This window comes from Sciurus carolinensis, chromosome 10, assembly GCF_902686445.1.
Source record: "Sciurus carolinensis chromosome 10, mSciCar1.2, whole genome shotgun sequence".
In the NCBI taxonomy this organism is placed as follows: domain Eukaryota; kingdom Metazoa; phylum Chordata; class Mammalia; order Rodentia; family Sciuridae; genus Sciurus; species Sciurus carolinensis.
Window position 1 is genome coordinate 50,819,490 of NC_062222.1, and position 20,545 is coordinate 50,840,034.

At 33.6% G+C, this 20,545-nt stretch overlaps 1 protein-coding gene across 2 annotated transcripts in view; it reads left to right on the top strand.

Moving 5' to 3' along the window:
* Positions 1–20,545, top strand: part of Ppa2 (inorganic pyrophosphatase 2) — an 82,575-nt gene that overhangs the window by 45,859 nt on the left and 16,171 nt on the right. For both annotated transcript variants that reach the window (XM_047566925.1, XM_047566924.1), the window contains 2 exons: positions 5,662–5,788; positions 18,300–18,427. In XM_047566925.1, coding sequence (XP_047422881.1) covers positions 5,662–5,788; positions 18,300–18,427 — 255 coding nt within the window. The remainder of the gene's footprint in view (positions 1–5,661; positions 5,789–18,299; positions 18,428–20,545) is intronic.

Below are 20,545 nucleotides of genomic sequence, written 5' to 3' on the forward strand. Positions count from 1 at the left end.
CTTACCCACAATATAAGAAATACCCAATTTCTCCAAATCCTCAACAAACTTCTTATTTTCTGAGGGGGTTTTGTTTGCCTTATTTTTTCGATTTTTATTTTTGATGATTGTCATTCCAGTGGGCATGGATGGTATTGTGAATGACTTGTACTTAAAACAAGTTTACATGACTTATATTACATGAAACAAATGTGGATAATTGTTTTGTCCAGGAAAATAATAAATGTATTTTTTAAAGTTTTACCTATAAATGTGACTTTTCTTCCCAGCTTTATTGGGGTAAAATTGACATAAAATAAATTATATTGACTTTACATACTTAATGTGTACAAAGACATAAGTGTGTGCAAAACGATCACAAAATCAAGAAAAGGAACATTTTCATCACCCCAAATGTTTTCCATTCCTTGGTAATCTCTCTATCTCCAACCCCTTCTGCCCTCAGGCAAAGACTGATCAGCATTCTCTTACCACAGACTGGAAAAAGCAGAAGCTTTGCTTCAGTTTTATGTGAATTGCAAGTCTTCCATTCCCTGGCTCTGTGATTTCAGGCAAAAATTACTTAACTCTTCTGTCTCTGTGTCCTTTTTTCTAAGATGGGGAAATCTACCCTGCACAGTACTGTTTTGTGGTGTGAAACAAGATACTATACATAGAGGAAATGGTTTAGCGCCCATCACACTATGCTTGGTAAATGGTCACTTCCTTTTCTGCCCTTGCTCTTTTTCTTTTTCCTTTTATGGATTTCATTACCCTCATCTAGATGATCCTCCCTAATGTAGATCCAATCAGCTCTGTATCCACAGTGTTGAATAGTATGTTTCCCACCCCCTCCCCTTCCTTTTACCACAATCTTGTCCTGTTGGTGAACCTACTCTGACCCTCTGTTCCTAGAGCAGGTCAGTGGCATTGGGAACAGGAGGGCACAGAGGTGAAAACCGATGCACACAGTGTTGATGCCACTCATTGAAACCCACATGTATTCCTTCTTGAATTGTTCTCCCAGCCTAGAGTGTATAAGCCTCCCAAACAAGATTGCAAACCTTTAAGAACAGGGATTGTTTTCTTTTTTATACACAGGCCTGATATTGTTTTATGTACTTAACAGAGGCTAAATGTGTGACAGTCTGGTTGCTATTACTATGTATCTACCGCTAAAATTGAGATTTCCCCTTTTTTTATGTAATCACACTAATCTGTAGTTACAGCTTCATGCAGATTTGTGTCAAGATTTTAGGATCATTTTGTGAATATTCTGAAAGCATTTATTTAACTTTAAAATCGTAGTTTTTTTTCAAAATAAATAACTTGAGGGCACAGAAGTGATTTTCTTCTGAATACCTTAGTTTCTAAATGTAAAGCTGCATTTTGAATCATGAAGAAATTTGTTCTGAAGCATGTGTTCAAATTTCAAGCTTACAGTGAAATTCTATAGCTAACCAAACCTTTAAAAGTAAAAGGATATAGAAAGAATTCAGGCACTGGCAACTTGAGGGAGTCACTGAAATATCTTTCTTTATTGTTTTGGTTTATTTTTGGTACCAGGGATTGAACCTAGGGGTGCTTTACCACTAAGCCACATTCTGGGCCCTTTTTTAATATTTTATTTAAAGACAGAGTCTTGTTGAGTTGCTTAGGGCCTCACTAAGTTGCTGAGGCTGACTTCCAACTCACGATCCTCCTGCCCCAGTCTCCCAGCCGCTGGATTTATAGGCATGTGTCACCACACCTGGCCGAAATAACTTTCTTAATTAAGCACATGGAACCTCTGTTTCCACATCTTGCTCTGTTTAAATTTTTTATAAAATATTTTTTAGACATTTATGAAAAGTGTTGTTTGTATATAACTTTAACATTAATAATTTCCATTGTTATTCATTACCTTCTTAAGTCTGTATTTTAATGTTTTGCTTTTCACTAGTAGTTGATTAATGTGGTTTGGGAAAATAAAAAAAAAAGGCATTATGAAGCAATTTAAAAGAATTTTCAGGACACTCTTCCCTCAAGCAGCAGGAACCAAGTTCATATTATGTGATGATGTTTATGAGTTTATATTTTGTTTAGTGTGAAAATCTGAACCTAGTAGAGATCTTAAATTTTTTAAATTATTTTTAAAAATTTGTTCTAATTAGTTGGCATAACAGTAGAAAGCATTTATACATTTTGATAAATTATACATAAATGGAGTGTAATTTTGCATTTTTCTGATTGTACATATTGTAGATCACATCAGTCATGCAGTCATATATGTACATGAGGTAATAATGTCTGTTTCACTCTACTATCCTTCCTACCCCCATACCCCTTTCCCTCCCTTCACTCCTCTCTACCTAATATAAAGTAACTCTATTCCTCCCTAGCACCTGCCCCCCCCCCCGCCTTATTGTGAATTAGCATCCGCCTTTGGTTTTTTGGATTTGGCTTATTTTTCTTAGCACATTATTCTCTAACTCCATCCATTTACCTGCAAATGCCATAATTTCATTCTTCTTTAAAGCTAAGTAATATTCCATCATATATATATATATATGTATGTATATATATCCCACATTTTTTTTGGCCATTCATCTGTTGAAGGGTAGCTAGGTTGGTTCCATAGTTTAGCCATTGTGAATTGAGCTGTTGTAAACATTGATGTGAATGTGTTACTGTAGTATGCTGATTTTAAGTCCTTTGTGTATAAACCGAGGAGTGGGATAACTGGGTAGCTGGGTCAAATGGTAGTTCCATTGCAGGTTTTCTGAGGAATCTCCACACTGCTTTCCATATGTATAAATAATAACCTAGATTTCAGCATCAAATAGTAACAGGTTTAAATCGTCTACTTTCTTTATGCCATATTTTTAAAATATATGGATTGTGATTTTACTTATACAAAGTGATTTTATTTTTATTGTTTTTAATTGTGTGCTTAATAAAATAACTTAATTATTAATAACTTAATAATTTAACTTCCCAACTTAAATATTGATTATCATATGAATCTTGATAGGTAGCATTAGGGAATGAGTTTTACTTATACAGAGAACTTCATTTCTTCTAAGAGCAAGAAGAAAAACCTCATTTCTCTTCTAAGAGGATAAATATTGCTGTGGGGACACAGACTGTTTTGTTCCTCTCATTTCCTCCTTGTTTTACTCTGCTCCTTATTTGTCTTTGATTCTCATTTGTCTATAGATTTTCTTGGTAATAGAACAAGAACACACTCACCTGTGCTTCATGATTTCCACAGTTTCTGGGCTTGTTTTGTTTAGTAGAATGAAATCACAGGTTTCATTTCAATTTCTCATTCCTCTTGATAGAATACTAAAAAATATTCCCTTCGTTATTTAGAACTGGCGACCAGAGAAAGTCCCTCTAAAACTGAGAAAGCAAAACATGGAGGTGAGGAACCAGATTTTAGGCAGCTTCCTGTTGTGTGAGAACTGTGGGAATGCTGAGTAGGGATATGGGTTCAAACCTAAAGGTGGTTGTATTAGTGAATTGGAGCATCTCTTTATACCATTAAAGGCTGCTTTTTATTTTTCTTCTGTGAATTGCCTTCATGCTTTCTTCACATTTTCAACCGAGCCTTTGGTGGTGATTTTCTTAGTAATTTTTAATAACTTTTCAAATAGCTTTTCACGTATAAGAGATCTTAGTCCTTTGAGTGTAATATAGGTTGCTAATTTTTTTTGGTTATATTTTTTCATCATTAAACTTTATTAATACATAATTTAGCCAGGCACAGTGGTACATGCCTATAATCCTAGAGGATCAAGAAGCTGAGGCCGTAGGATCTCAAATTCAAAGCTACCCTTAGCAACTTTGCGAGGACCTAAGCAACTTAGCAAGACCCTGTGGCTTAGTGGTTGAACACCCCTGAATTCAATCCCTGGTAGTAGTACTAGTAGTAATAACAATAATAATAATAATAATAATAATTTATAATTAGTAAAATGTACTCACTTTAGGTATAAAATGAAATGACTTTGGACAAATGAAACAGCCACATTACCTCACCTCTTCTAGTCAAAATATAAAACAAATCCATCACTTCAGAAGGATACCTTTTGGCCCTTTGCAAAGTCTCTCTGACCCCAGGCATTCTAGATTGGTAGTGTTTTCAGAATTTTACATACTGTATTCCTTTGTCTTAGGACTTACATTACTTCCAAAGGGAAATCAAATGTCAACTTATTTTGATACCCTAATTATAATCTTCCCCCATCCATCAGCCTGTAATATTTATTCTGTCACTGGTCTTCAGCAATTTGATTATTATGTGCTTCAGTTTTCTTTGGTTTTTTGTTTGTTTTGGTTTAGGTTGGCACTTCTGTTTTTTTTTTTTTTTTTTTTTTTTTTTTTTGGTGCTTTCCTACTCTTGTAGATTTATACTTTTCACCAATTGGGGGGACTTCTGAGACATTTTTCTTCAAATATTTTTCTGCTTTCTCATTTTAGAAGTCCAGCTATACATAAGGGAAAATGCTTGATGTTGACCCACAGGCCATTGAAGCAATTAATTTCTTCTTAGCCTTTTTGTCCTTGGGCTTCACATTGGAAAGTTTCTATTCCCACACCTTATAATTTCCTCTTTCTATCATGTTTATTTTGTTGTTAAACTCTTCTAGAGTATTTTTCATTTCAGATTATGCATTTTTTCAGCTCTAAAGTTGTTTGATTCTATCATCTCTCATGTCTGGATTCATTCTGTCAGGTGATTTTTTTTTTTTCCTGCTTAGGACTTATGTTTTCCTAATCATAGACAAAATTTTGGATGTTGTGACTGTTGTTGAATAGATTTTGTCTGTCTTTAAAGAAATATTTGTTTTGGCAGGTGGTTTGCTTGTGGACCATTTTGATTGTTTCTGGTCATTTAAAAAAAAAATAGCAACTTTTTAAGGGCAGGTCTAGAGTAACCTTTACTGGAGGACTGGTTTAGCTCTATCATTAAGACTTGCCTCTTCTAGGCCACCTAGCGAATATTGCTCATGCTAAATGCTATTTTCTTGGGCGATTGGAACCCCTGCTCATACAGTTCTCTGGCAGTTATTCTTTGCTTGGCCTCCTGGAGTCTCAACCCTTCATGAGCAGGTTAGTAGTCCAGATATCTCAGAAGATTCCCTATGATTTCTGAAGGTCATTGTCATCTCCAGAACTGTGCCCTCCAAATTCTAGCAGACTCATCTCCCCTTGTTTTTTGTCTGTTTTTGTTTTTGTTTTATTTTTAGCTGTCTTCGTGAGACCCCTATACCGTTACTGGGTTCCCCTTCCCTGCACCATGGTCTGAAGAGTATGTTGAGCAGAAAACCAGGCAACCTCAAGGTCTCTCCTGGTTTGTTTACTTCACTCCAAGGTCACAATCCTGCACTGCCTGTCGTTTAGTGTCTGAGAAGAGCAATTTTTGTATATTTTGTCCAGTTTCCTGAGTGGACAAGTTTTTGTTTGTTTGTTTTTAAATATACAATTCTATCATGGGTGAAAGTGAAAGTTTTGAAATAACATAGTTCTAAAAGGGACTTTGCAAGATAGGCTGTACAATGATTTTTACATTCTTTTTAGTTGTAGAAAATTATTAAATTTTAGTCTATAATGCTTTTAATCTTTCCTGTGGTTTTTCCGATATATGGATAAATTCTCCAAAGTCTTGCAAATGTTGAGTTTCTTTTTTATTTAAAGGTTCTTTCTTGTGGAGAGGTTATTCGTGTGAAGATCCTTGGAATTTTGGCTCTTATTGATGAAGGTGAAACAGATTGGAAATTAATTGCTATCAATGTGAATGATCCTGAAGCTTCAAAGTTTCATGGTAAGTCTGGGACTTGTCAGAGAACAAATTAGTATGTCATTGAAATTCTTAGAACTTAATATGTCATTGGAATTCTTAGGACTCATGTAAAACACAATTTATGTATTTGGGAGTTACATGTTTTGTTTTGTATTCTCTTCCCATGGAATGTAAAGGGCAGTTCAATATGTTTTTGTCTGAATGGTCAAAAAGAGAGAGCAAAAGATGTAGACATACAAATGATTTTTTGCACTAAGCAAATACATTACCTTCATAGAAAGGGTTCTCTCCATCTCTTATTCCCTCTCATCTTCTTCCTTCTTCCTTTCTTCTCTTCCTTCTCTCCCTTCCTCCTGTCTCCTATTCCATCTTACTTCTTCTTTCTCTCCATATGTTCATAGTTCTTTTGAGTATTTGCTTTTATTCTGTAAAGAGTGTGTTTATACCACTTATTTCTTAATTCATATATTTTCTTTTGCCCCCCACTTTTTGTATATTGTCTTTATTGACTCTAGTTGCTACTTTGAAAAGACATGGAATTTAACCTCTTAAACGTTTCTCAATTGTATTATCATATTTCTTCTATTATCCTAGTAACTCTTAAGTATTACACTTCCAGCTATATTTATTGCTTCAGTGACTGTAAACAGTACTCTTGATTTTTGCAGTATAGAACTTAGAACATTGAGATTTCATATGTATATTTTTCTGTTGGTTAAATTAACTAGCTTCCATAATATAGAACTTAAGAAACTGACTAGAGAGATGTATTTTTTCTTCTCTGCCCCTTATGACCCAACTTCTCTCAGCTGCACCAACTTGTTCTACATTGTCAGAATTTGTTATGTTTGGGGATATAGCTTAGTGGTAGAATGCTTACCTAGCATGTATGAGGCCTAGGATTTAATCCCCAGTACAATAAGAAAAAAATGAATTAATAATGTTCAAGTTATGTTCTTTAAGTACAACTTTTTCATGTTGTACCATCTGTTAAATCATCAAATTTGGACAGACTCTTCTGAGTCTGCTGTATAGCTATCATGGGATTTCTTGCCATGCTTTCTTGGGTGACTTTTACTCCTTATTAGAGTCTATCCTTTTTATTCTCTCTTTTTCATTGTTGGATGGTGTACATTTTCCAAAAATTTTTATAGAAAAATTGTACAGAAGATTGCAAGTTAAAACATTTGTCATCCATGGCATTTTTGGTAGATAAGTAAGAGGAAAAATTAAAAACAGAGAAGGATACCTACCTGGAAGTGTAAATTTTTCTTCTATGGAAAAATTAAGAAATCTGGTTAAGTTTATAGATATTGCATCCTTTTTTATGTGTGTGTGTGTGTGTTTTAAATAATATTAATAGACATATTTAAATTGTGACTCTTCAAAGAAGTGTCAGAATTTTTTTAATTTTGTGTGTATGTGTTTGCGTGGATGTGGTGAAATAACTTTGTTGATCCTAATGAACATGTGTGCAGATTTTGGTAGAAATGTCCTGTTTTATTATTTGTAGTTTTTAACTAGGCATAACTGAACTAAACTAGCCATAGCATCTGAAAGCATATTTTAATTAGTAAAAACTTGTTTCTGACTGTATTTCTGTAATATTAGCACTAATATTGTAATTGTCATGTTTTACCTTCTGAAACTGGAATAGTCTCTGTGAAAATCTTTAAAAAGTCAAAATAATATTTGAAATCAAACTCCTTGTCTCTCTGATAGAAAATCGTCACTTTGGCAGGCTCATTTAACACTTGGAGAGCACAGAGACCATTTAATACACTGTAATTAGGTTCCAGGCCCTAATGCTCTTAATGGTACCTTAATGACCTGAAAGAGTTAATAAGACTCCCAGGGCACCTAAATTGTTACTGGAGAATGCCTTGGCCATTAGAGATAATAGCACTTGGTTATGAAATAACCAGGTTCAGATTTTTTAAGATTGAAATGCTGGGGCTTGTGTCATTTTTATTTTGGTTAAATTAACTACCTTCCATAATATAGAGCTTCAGAAATTAACTAGACAGATGTTTGAACCTCTTCAGAACTTTGGGCAATGCCTAAGGACCTTATGTCAGGGGAAGGAATGTCATGAGGTAATTTAGGTCTAGAAATCATTTCAACTTGCAAAGCAAGGAAGATTTATTTTGTCTGGTCTTTAAATAAATGAAAACCATTGTCTTTTGTCCTGCAGGAACTGTTACCTGTACACCTGTACAGTAATTTTACAGTTTAAAAAAAAAAAAGATTAAGAAATAAAAATTAAATCAAAACAGTTACATTGATGTAGGTATATTCTGGATGAATAAGTTATATGACCATTGAAGGAATTATTTTAAATTAAGCATTTGGGACTTTTTCAAAGACCAGCGTCATACTAATCCTGAAGTTATCGGTTTTGATGCATTTCTTATATGTTGAATTTCAATGTATATTTAAGGTAATTTAAAAGTCAAATAAAACTATGTAATTCCTTTTAATGACTTTCAGGGCAGAAATAAACATATGGAAAATGAATCTGCTTGACTTAAATTTTCATTTACTAAGTAAACACTTAGAGTGCCCTTGCAATTATTTTTTTAGAATAAGTAAATAATTATGGTATTTGATTTTCTTCTTCCTAGTACATAATTTAATACTGTCATCTATGAAAGGAGAAAAAAGAGGGAATAGCATAGTAATCTTAAGGGGAAATATTCATATTAACCTTTGACAGCAGAAGGAAGAGGGTTCAGGTTACTTTCCTGCACGTGTTAGAAGAGAGTGAAATGTCCTCTCAGGTTTGGAAGTAGCATATCACTATGGTCATCCAAATAGCACCAGCTTTGTGGAGCATGAAGTGTGTGCCTAGGAACTGTGCCAGGGGCTCTTTTGAAATTATCCATTTAATCTTCATACAACTTCAATGAACATGCAGGTCCCATTTTTTTTTCAGATGAGGAAACCGAGGCACCAGGGGAGCGGATGCCAATAACTTGCCTAAAATAACACATCAGTCATTCAAATCCAGAGCCCATGCTCTTCATTGGCACGTCACGTTGCTCTTCTGAAAAATACTGGGATGGTCAGTTGTATTTCTGCTGTCTGGGAATACTGACCATTTTCTCTTAAATAATTAGGCATCAGTAAGATAATGGTAATTAGAGGTCCAGTTTAAAAAATAAAATGTAGCTCTTCTGATCTTTATTCCTTTGATTTCATTAATAGGTGTGCCTTAAGAGGCAGGAGTACGTAGGGATGGGGTGTGGGACAAGGCAGTTGAAGAACAGGAACGTGTTCCAGTTACATACACTATAATTAAGAGGTAAATTACTGGGAGTGTCTTGCCTCTTTATTGAACCTTAACCTCTTAGCAGGTTTTTTTTAGATTTTAGTCATGTTCCTATGATGAGGTGAGATATGGGGAGGCTTAAATTCTAAAATCCTGCCCCTGGCTTGTTCATTATCTGACCTAGGAGAAATCATAACTTCCCTCAACCTGGGTTTCTTCATCTCGGAAGTTGCAGGGTGAATCCTCTCATCAGTGGATGGTCCCTGGAGTTTTCCCTGTCTTCTGACTTTTTGTTGTAAGAAGTATTTTCAATCCATTATTTTTAGGCTGTTTTCCTCTATAAGTAGAAAGACCTAAATTATCTTCAAAGTTAGTGCTAAGGGAAACAATTTTTTTATTATGAACACATATTAATTAAAATTAATGAGATTCACTGGGATATTTCCATACATGTATAAATTGTGGAAATATCATTTAAAGGAATGTGAGATCGATTTCCTGGGGACATTGGCACATTTTTTGAGTACTTTATGGTAGCTGGAAGTTCAATGGAGGTCTGTCTGACCCAAAGCCTGTGCTTTTAGCCACTTTGCTTTAAATCAGAATTAGGTCAGAAAAATGTTATTATTTCTTCTGTGTACAGATTCTTGCACAGTTTTCATTCTATTGGTCATGAGAAATTTCTTATAAACTCGTAATGAATATTTATTGTTGGAAAAATCTGCCAAGCCTTTCCTAAGAATGTTTACTAATATAATAAGTATGGGCCTATAGGTAGAATGACCTTGTTTGGTAATACTTAGTTTGAAGTGTGTTAATTTCCATTATTTTTTTCATAAGATTAATGTATGTTTTTGGTGCAGTTTTGACTTGGTAAAAGTAGAATTGGCAGAAAAGGAGAACAGAAGAGGAAAGGGGAAATACAGTGAGGGTAGGGTTCACAGGCCTACGTGCAGAACTGTCTGGAAAACATGAAAATCTTTAGAGATCCTGAGTAAGCACAAACCATTAAGAAAATTAGTTCTCTGGGCAGGAAGCTCAATTTGTGGTGTAGAAAATACAGTGAATGTGGGGAATGAAACTGTTGTTTCTTGTGAATATTTATAAGAAGACATTAAAAACACATGTTATTGCCTCCCATGGATTTTGATTAGAAGCAGCTAGTTGTACAGGTTTAGCTCTGGGAGAGCAGCACATAGAGTCCTGAAAGAGAGTTTTGTGTAAATGATTGTGGCATCATTTTCTTTGGTAAAATCCCATAGAATTATAAGTCCTTTTTCAAATTTATTTTTTCTTTTTTAATCCCCTTTGGACAAAATGTTAGCATGAGGCCCTTTTTTCCTTTTTTCTTTTTCTTTTTTTAAATTTGAGGCAGGATCTTGTTAAGTTATGGAGGCTTACCTCCAACTGGGATCCTCCTGCCTCAGCCTCCCAGTTGCTGGGAGGACAGGTGTGCACCACCATGCCTGGCTTTCTTTTTTTCTTTTGAACAGCAAAGACAGGGATACAGTATTAAATTTATGTTATTGATTTTTATCTAAAACTAGAAATAAAAGGTACTGATTATATACTTTCCTTACTTTGTATTTCAGTTTGATGGAAATAATTCAGATAAAAGTAGCATTTTAATTTTTTTTTTCTGATCTCTGTCCTACATTTGTGGATATGTGTGGTAAGGTTAGAGACATGAGTTTTATAGTTTGATAATGTTCGCTGGGTAATTCTGTACATTGCCTGTTATCATACAGATGCTCAATAATTTTTTTAGAACTGATGAATAAATGAACACATATGCATTGATAAACCAAAAATGAAAATTTTGAGCTAAGTCTGAGAGTATCTTCATATTAGGTCCATTTTAAAATACATGTGCATTTTCAGTTATTTTAAAGAGAGATCATCTTTATTCTCATTTGAAATTTTGAAAGATACTTAACAATTGCAGTTGTTTCTTTAGCATTATATGCACATACTGTACTTTTTTTGTGTGACATTTTAACCCTTGTCGTGTGTCGTTAGTTATCTTTCTAATTAACTCACAGTCTGATAGATCCTACAATTTGTCATTAGTACTTCTCAATTTGACCTCAGAAATATTTTTCAAATCTATTCTGTCCTTACCATTGCCTTTAATTATTGTATCTTGTTTTTTCATTGAAACAATGTTAACATTGCTCTGCTTTCAGCCTCCTACCACTAAAATTTATCCTCCACACTGTTTACCAGACTTACCTGATTTTAAAGAAAACTTATCTTACCTTAAAGGAAAACAGAAAACCTTCTGACCTCCCACTCTATACAGAAAGATCCACACTTTCTGACTTGGTAAAAACCTTATGGTGATCTCCTCCCACCTATTTTTTAGGCATTCACCCTACTTACTGAAGTTCAAAACACCAAGCTTCTCCACCCTCTCAGATACGCCAGGCTCTCTGCAGCTCAGTGGATTTGCTGGTGCATTTCTGCCTCTCTGAAATACCCTTTGTCTACCTGGAAACACCTGCTTATCTTTTAAGAACCAGTTTAAATGTTATCTCTCAGTGTTTTTGACTCTGTAAGATGAAAATGAAGATGGTTAGTTACCAACTCCTTTTTTTGCCCCCTCCCACATCATTTCATTTGATTCTATGATGTGTCTGATTTCACATATTTGTGATTTGTTTGTTTCTATGCCTGCCCACCTGTGAATTATTTCAGAGCTGGGACTATTTCTCATTTACCCTTTTTTTATTTTAGACAGCTTTATTAAATTTACATGCAGATTCACCACATTTTAAGTGCATAATTCAAGGAGTTTTGACAACTACATATACTTATCTAACAACTATCGTAGTCATAATACAGAACATTTCCAGTATCCCCCAAATCCCCACATACCGGTGCAGTCAATCCCTTGCTCCTCCCCTGAGTCCCTAGCCAACCCGGGTCTCCCTGCAATGATTTTTCTATCAGTGGAGTCTGGTGACAGAGATCTATTAGTGAGGACTTTGATGTGTGAAACATGGTCTTGGTTGTATGACTTCTTGCTGTTCCATTCTTTGAAGAACATGCATGTTGTTACATCTATCGGTGTGATTTGTTCCCTTTTGTTGCTGAATGGTGTTCTGTTGTATAGGAATGCCACAGTTTAAACTATTGATGGAAAATTATGTTTGCATATGTCTGTGTATGTATATGCACAGATACCTTTTATATATATGTTATTTTAGTGTTTGTAGCTAGGCACTGATACAAATATAAACAGTGACTTTTCAAGAGCATTATACATATTAAAAACAAAGTAACATTTAGAGAATATGTGGAATACTTTTCTAAATCATTTGTTCATATGGAGTTTCTTGTTATAAAGGATAAAAGCATGTAAGGCTATAAGTTTTCCTCTGAGTATCACTTTGGCTGCATTCTTGGGCAAGGTTTTAGGAGATAGGAAAGATGACAATTCTTATTTGTTAAGAATTCTATTATTTTTTATTAGATGATTTTTATTATTTTATCACAGCAATTTTGTTTTTTCTTCTCACTCCATTTGGACTTGAAGAAATAATATGACACAATATGTGAGTACCAGAACTGAAATTTGAATATAGTACTGATTCCATAACTCTTTTTTCTAGTTTACCTTATTTCTTATAAACTTCCTCAGTGTACTCATTGTTGTTATTTTCCTCATATTCTTAGTCTTGATTTCCTTTTGAACCAGAAAGTTTATTTAATAAGACTTTTCTTTTTGCTTACTTAATTTAATATCCAACTTTTAATTGTATTTAAAAAATTGGAGAAACTAGTTCTCTCTTGGCAGACAAGCAAGAGTTAATTATTTTTAATTATAATTGATCTTTAGATTTACTCTGCTTATAGAATGCGTTGTCCTAATTTCTTCATGTTTAAAATTCCATAGTTTTTTCTTCATTTTTAATAAATCATTTTTAAAGTTAATTGTGCTTTAATAAATCTCTAGATTAAATAGATCTCACACTTTAGATTTCTCTCTCATATATAATATTCATGGACTGTGTTGATAAAATATGCCTTACTAATTTGATTTTTCAAATCATTTACATCAATACTATTTGCTTATTGAGAAAAAGTGTTGTCTTAATAATTCTGAAATTTGGGTAATATTGAAGTCTCAGCAAACAAATGTGATTAGAAATGCTTGCCCTCTGGTGCAAGAGTATATTTTTAGATTAAAAAAAAATAGTACTTTCTAATTTACAAAATACTTTTGGTGGGGTTTTATTTTTGTTTGATTGCTTAGTAGATTATAATTTGTGACAGTCTGTTAGATTTTAGAAACAAGTGCATTGATTTACACTGAAAGGAAATTTGGTTTCATAAAAGATATACCATACTCCTAGTGAAGGAAAAAGATGTCATAAAGGGTGCTTTTAAAGAAATAAACCTGTATGTTTCTCTCATCTACAGAAATAGAATGGTGGGTTTTGATTAAGGTATTTTTAAGTATTCATTTTTGTAGAAATATAAATTTAAATTAGTTAAGAAAAATAAATTAAAATCAAGTACTCTGGACTTGGAAAAAACAAATTGAACTCTAAGACTTGTCTGTTATTATATTACATCATTATTATTTTTATGTTTTGCCTTTTAACTGGTATTTCATAAAGAAATTTCCAAAATTCGCAGTGGATTTATTTTTTTTCCATTGGGTTTAAGTAGAACTATGATTATTTATAAAACATTCTTTTATAGTTTTAATATAAAAATTCTCTTAAGTACCCTGTAATCTTTGTTAATTAAACTTTCAAATTTGGAAACAGCTCTGTTTTATAAAGTAAGTCACAGCTGCACATTATTAATCAGAAGTTAGGACACTTTTTATGGAGCCTTTTTTAAAAAAAAAAAGAACTAGGGTGATATGTATTTTAGTGATTGCTTTTAATTTTCTAGATTTTAAATTGTTAATGTTACAGACTTGTTCTTTTCACTCTTTGATACTTTGAATCTTATGTAAGTCTGATCCTTACTAGTTTATTATTTAAAATTTTTTCTTCCAATGATAGTTCCTCTCCTCTCAGTTCTGCTTTCTAAAAAATACCCCCGATCTGACCATTTATACCTGCTCCATCCAGCGCCCCTTGTCTGTGCCTCCTCAGAGTTCACCAGTGTAGACCTCCAGGTAGCCCTCCTCAGAGCTCTGGAACTTCTCCTTCCCTGCTTCCTGTATTCGGCGCGGTCCTTTCTGCACATGGCAGTTGGAAAGCTCTGTCTAAAACAAGTACTCCTCTGCCCAACACCACCCCAGAGTAAAAGCCAGTGTCCTCAGAGTGGCCAGCAAGTTTGCATGACTGGCCTGTGTCTGCTTCTCTAATCTCATCTCTTCACACTTCTCTTTCTCATTCCGCCATAACCACACACTTTTCTAGTCCTTAAACATTAAAATCTCTCTCTTACCTCAGAATATTTGCATTTACAGTCTTCATCCCTGGAATACACCGCTTCCAGAAACCTGAACGAGCTCCTCCCACACTTTGTCCAAGACTGCTAAAATGTTTTATCAGACGCTGTCCCTGACCACTCTTGTCTAAAATCCTCTTCCCACCCCGTTTGCAAAGCAGTCTGTCTGTGTCTCTTGTAGATTTGTTTTTATTCTCTAGCTTTAACTGTTTTCTTACCGATGTCTAATTTGACAACAGATATTTTTAGCAGTTTCGTTGAATTCTTTCGAAACGTTCACAATGAATTTCACAAAAATAAAAGCTCTTTTTTTGTATTGATAAATTCACTGACTTATATAATATGTAGTTAAATTTCACAATTGTAACAATAAATACATGATTATAACAATACATAGAGTTGGCAGAAATACTTCGGTAAAGCTAAAACTTAACTGATGGAAACGGAAATGTAGACTTCTTTCTAGATTACTCCATCAAACTCAGTTTACACAGTGCTAGAACTTAATTGGCAATACAAAACAAAAACTGATATTTGGCATGATCATATAAAAGAGCTCCTTCCAGATTCTCCTTTCTTAGATTAGTTCATCTTGATATAATTATCTATGATAGAAACTTTCACATAAAATCCAAAAGTGGTAATAAATGACTACTAGAGAATTATTACTTTTCTTAAAATACTTGTGAAAAATATATTAAATAGAAAGGTTTTACAAATGAATAGTGGTAACATTTTCACAACATCATAAATAATACATAATGCCACTATGTGACTCTTAAACATGATTAAATTGGCAAATTTTATGCTATGTGTATTCTACCACAATAAAAGATGTATATAGATCTGCATTGTAACATAAGTAAAACCTTTGGATAATGTTACTATATATATATGAGAAAAAGTAGAAGTTATGGAATTAGATGACATTTATATAATATACCACTTCTGCCATGAATGAGTTGGATAAATTTTGGCAAAACTTTTAAGCTACCTTAGCTACAGAGTCTATGTTTGATATGCATGTCTTCTATAAACATCATGTCAGCTTCAGATACAATGTTTTCATAATTTCAGAAGAGTAACTCATGGAATTGACTTTGTTGTTATTGGACATGAGAATTTGTCTTCAGGTATTTGCTAGTGAGATTTTTTAAATGTTGAATGTTAATTTTTTTCTTTGTTTTGAGTTGTTTGTGAAAATGCAGCTGTTTTCTCTCAATAATTGAGAATAGAAAAGTTCAGCTTATATTTATAGAATTATACTTTTATTGGCATTATTAAATGTTTGATTTTTTAAAAAGTTAATCATGTCTTAACTGATTCTCTAATTAACTTCTGAGGGAAAAAAACCCTAGACTGAGATAGATAGTTAGCTTTTCTATTTTATTTGAAGTCAGCAAGTGGCAATAATCAAATGAAATGAATGGGGACAGAAAATGGTAGATTGAATAAGGTACAATGATAAAGTCTAATTAGATGTAAGAGAAAATCATTTTATTTTGGATACTGATTAATGTATATTTCTTACAACTTCATTGGAATAAAAGATGTTTTCTCCTCTGAATAAAATAATCATTAGTTGGAGAACTCAATTTTCAGAAATGTTTTATAAAAATACAAGTTGAAAGTAAGAACATAATCAATAGAAAATTCACCTTAGAATTCAATACAATAAGCAAGAAAAAAATCAGAATTTGAAGGGGAAACAACAGTAGATTAGGTGAGATATTTATTGACTGTTCTGTTTTAGGCTTGACAAAGAATTATGTGACTCAGTATACAATGCATAATACTGAGGATGTGATCTTAATATTTAAAATGTAATATCTTGCATGTCTATAATCATACAGTTCAGGTGACTGAGGCAGAAGAATCACAAGTTTTGAACCAGCCTTGGCAACTTATCAATAACCATAAAATAAAATAAAATAAAATAAAATAATAAAATAAAATAAAATAAAATAAAATAAAATAAAATAAAATAAAATAAATAAAATAAATAAAATAAAATAAAATAAAATAAAATAAAATAAAATAAAATAATAAAAGCTGGGAATGTAGCTTAGTGGTAAAGTGCCCTAGATTCAATCCCGGTACCAAAAAAAAAGTATCAGAAGATCTTCCATTACTTACTGATTGCTCAAGGTGTCTCCTCTCTGATTAATAAAGCATATGTGGCCTGTGTTCAATTTCAGGTGATTTCCTCCCCACCCCTTGGTTAATTATAACATTACTACTTTTTGCTCAAGAATTATTTTAGATAGATTTGTGGACATTGATATCATTTTAAAGTTTAGTTTGAATACTTTTAGGCGATATCAAACTTGTGTAACAGGCAGGAGACCATGTGTAAAAAAGCAAAAGATTAACTCTTTCTGTTTAACCAATGCCTACAGAATGCTTGCATTTTTCCTTGTCACGTCTAGAGTATGGAAATTCTGGTAAAAATTGAATGACCAAGTTTGAAACCAAGTATCTTTGCATTATGCCAGTGTGTGGTAGGATCTTCTTGATTTTAGTTGTAACTTTCTAATTTTTCAAGCGCTACCAAGTTTATTTGTTAATTACTATAATATATTCTGCATGAAAGTACTATGCTAAGTGTCCATTATGCCACAGTCTGATGAAAAGTGTTAATTTGTTATACTTTTTGGATTATTTACTAGGATACCTTACGTAGGGATCTCTTTGGAGGAGGAATTTACTAGTATTAACACAGTAATATTATCTCCAGTTTTATTCCAGTGAATGTCATCAAAATGGTTAAGCTGTTTGTGTGATAATAGAACTTCAAAGTGACTCCTGAAAATCATTACAGATTTTGAATTTAAAATTCTGTGTATCATTCAGATACCACTCTCTTTAAAATTGACAGGTTCACATTCTATCTTCCTTAGTCTACTTCATTTTTCTTTATGGGATTTTTCACCAGTGGACATATTGTGTATTTGGGGTTTTTTGTTGTGTGTCTCTTCCTGTTGTACAAGCCTTGACAATAGGGACTTGTTTATTTATCTGTCTCACTGCTTCAAACAGGCCTGATATGTAGTGAGAGCTTTTTGGGCAAAAATGCGTGAAACCCTCATCCTCCAACTCTAGTGTGTTCTCTTTTGGGTATTGCCCTCCTCATCGTGCGTTCAGCATTCTTTTAGTCTAATGTTTGTTTTTAAAAAAAAAAAAGACCCTGATGTTGTAATTTCCCTATTTTAAATCCTGCATTGCCAGTAAAATGAAATCAGTTCCTTAACTTATGCTCCTCAGTGACCTGGCCCTTCCTGGCTGTATCCTCCCTCTCCACTCCTTCTAACACCCATGTCCTAACCTCACATTGCCAGCTGTGCTTGTATATTCTGAAATAGGCTCCCCTGCTTTGATGGGTGCTGTTCCTTCCACCTTTACCCCTCTCGTCTGATTGGTGCTGTGCCTCCCACTTCTGTGAGGCTTTCTTTCCCTCCCTCTCTCAGGGGGTCACCCTTCCTGTGTATATCTCTGTCAAAACCTCCTTGCACTTCATTGCCATTTGTGGTCCGTTTCTTGTAGCTAGACCTCAGAGCATCTTTACAAAACGATTTGTTGTATTCATCTGCTTATTCCCTGTGCCCAACACATCCTCTGAAGATGCTCAGTAAATGTAGATTGAAGGAATACTAGTTTGCATGTGAAAACAGACGTCTGGAGGGGAGATGATATTATGTCAACCATTACACCGCCAGTTAGCATAATTAATTTTGATGCTAGTTGAACTGGGACCCTGTGTCCTGGCCCCTGCAGTCCAGTGCTCTACCAATAAATGAAATGAATTTTGTTTTTTAACAAAATGTCTTTTGGTTTCTTCCCTCACAGATATTGATGATGTTCGGAAGTTCAAACCAGGCTACCTGGAAGCTACTCTTAATTGGTTGACATATTATAAGGTGCCAGAAGGAAAACCAGAAAATAAGTTTGCTTTTAATGGAGAATTCAAAAACAAGGTGAAAATGAGAATCTGCATTTTAATATGTACCTCCTGATGCTTATTCAGTACTTATTTCACTTGGACTATTCCTTGTGTGAATATTAATATATAGCATGATGGCAAAAATGCTTTTTTACTGACTCATATCTTTAAGGCCTTTATCCTATCATTTAAAAAATGTTTTTCAGGAGATCCTAGTGAATCAAAATGCTGAAAAATATCTGTTTCCATCATCTATGTATATAACTCCTTTATCTTCTCAGAGTATAAAGGAATTCACAATCAGTTTATCTTTGCAAATTGTATATGAAGAAAAACCCTCCATTTACTATTTTGAGGAGGAAAAAATTACTTACCCTTAATGTAAATCCATAGGGTCTTCCCTGCTAAGGGTTCTTTGTACAGTGACTGTATTAAACTTCTTAACAACTAAGAAAGCACTTGAGTTATCTTATTATCATAGGACTTTTCTATTAGGGTACCACAGAGTTACCATAAAGAATCTATAATTTGACACAAATGCAGAGAAAAGGCCAAGGAGTTAAAAGTGTAGGGTATTTTTAAAAAGTTATTACCACTAAGTAAATTGCATATTCTAAACCAACCTCTAAGTGAAACATACTTTAATGAGTAAAGTTTGTCTTACAAGTAAAATAAGGCACATTAATGAAAACCTAAAATTTACTACAAGTATTTTGTTATACCAGAATTGATTACTGGACCCAGTACCCTTAATATATTTGAGGGTTTTATTTAAGACTAGTAAATGCAAACACAAAACTATTGTTTTAGACTAGATTCTCTTAAAAATAAAATATTAAAAAATTATGTTTATCTTTTTCCTCAAAATATATTTTGCATTTTATATTTGAAATAATATAAATTTAAAACCTCTGTGGTACTTTCATGACCTTTTATTGCCTCCAGGTCCATCTACAAGTCATGAATCTATAAAGAGTGAGGTGTCTTTTGTGTTTTGTTTGTTTTGAACAAATGTTAGTTCTTTCTGTATGAAGACTAAGTCATTTTTAAATTTTTTCAGAAAATAAGCATTATACACGTTGCTATTTACCACTGCTCTTTTAGATATGGAGTCTAACTTAGAAAATATAATTGTTCGTCTTTGACATGGTTGTGAAAGATAGCTCCCCTTTTTTATTCTAGGGTTTTCTTGCCTACTCCTTTAAGCAAGTATTGGAATTGGTTCTAAATTGTCAAATTATCTGAATAATTAAGCTAAAAATCTTTTCTTGCATTATCAAAATGATAAATTGCAGGTCTTGTCCATATCTTAAGCAAGATTCCCCACCACTACCTTGAGAATTACGCCATTCTCCTTCATAACTTGACCAACAATAGATCTGAGAGGTTAAATTTCCCATTGTCATTATATCTCAGAACCCAATATTCTTTATTCTTTCTTATCAAAATACATTTAGTTGTCATTGAAGGGAAAGAAGCTGATATGAGTTAGTTAATAAATAAGGATTGTCCTTAAAGGAAAGAAACAACATTTTGGTGAAAACATTGAAAGAATTTTCTGCTTTGGGAATAATAAAGCATGCTTTTCTTAGATAATCTCACTACATGTATATCTAGCAATATGTGTATCTTATTGATCATGCACTTTCGAACATCTTATGAGTTATTACTAGAAAAAATTGGGAAAATGTTAAGGAGGTCCACTACTTTCAGACAGTGCATAGTCCAAAATTACTTTACAATTAGACTTTGCCATTATGGTGATGTTGAAATAAGTGGGTGCGTGCTTACTTGCAAGTCAGGTACTAGGCTAAGCCCTTGACATACAACATCTTATTTATTCTTTCAGCAACTCTTAGCCTTAGATCAGGGATTGGCAGACTTTTGGTGAGGTCAGAGAGTAGATATTTTAGGCTCTACAGACCTTGTGGTTTTTGTTGTAATGAGGCTCTGCCATCTAAAGCAGCCAACGACAGGTGGCTGGCAGATGTGACCCAGGCCCCTGCCAGACAGATTATCCCCATTTTGTCCCATTTTAGAGATGAGGAAGTTGAGACTTCATGAAGTCAAATACCTGCCCAAAGTCACACAGCTGGTAAATAAGGAAGCCAGAATTTATACTCAAGATTGCTTGTCTCCAGTGCTCTTGCTC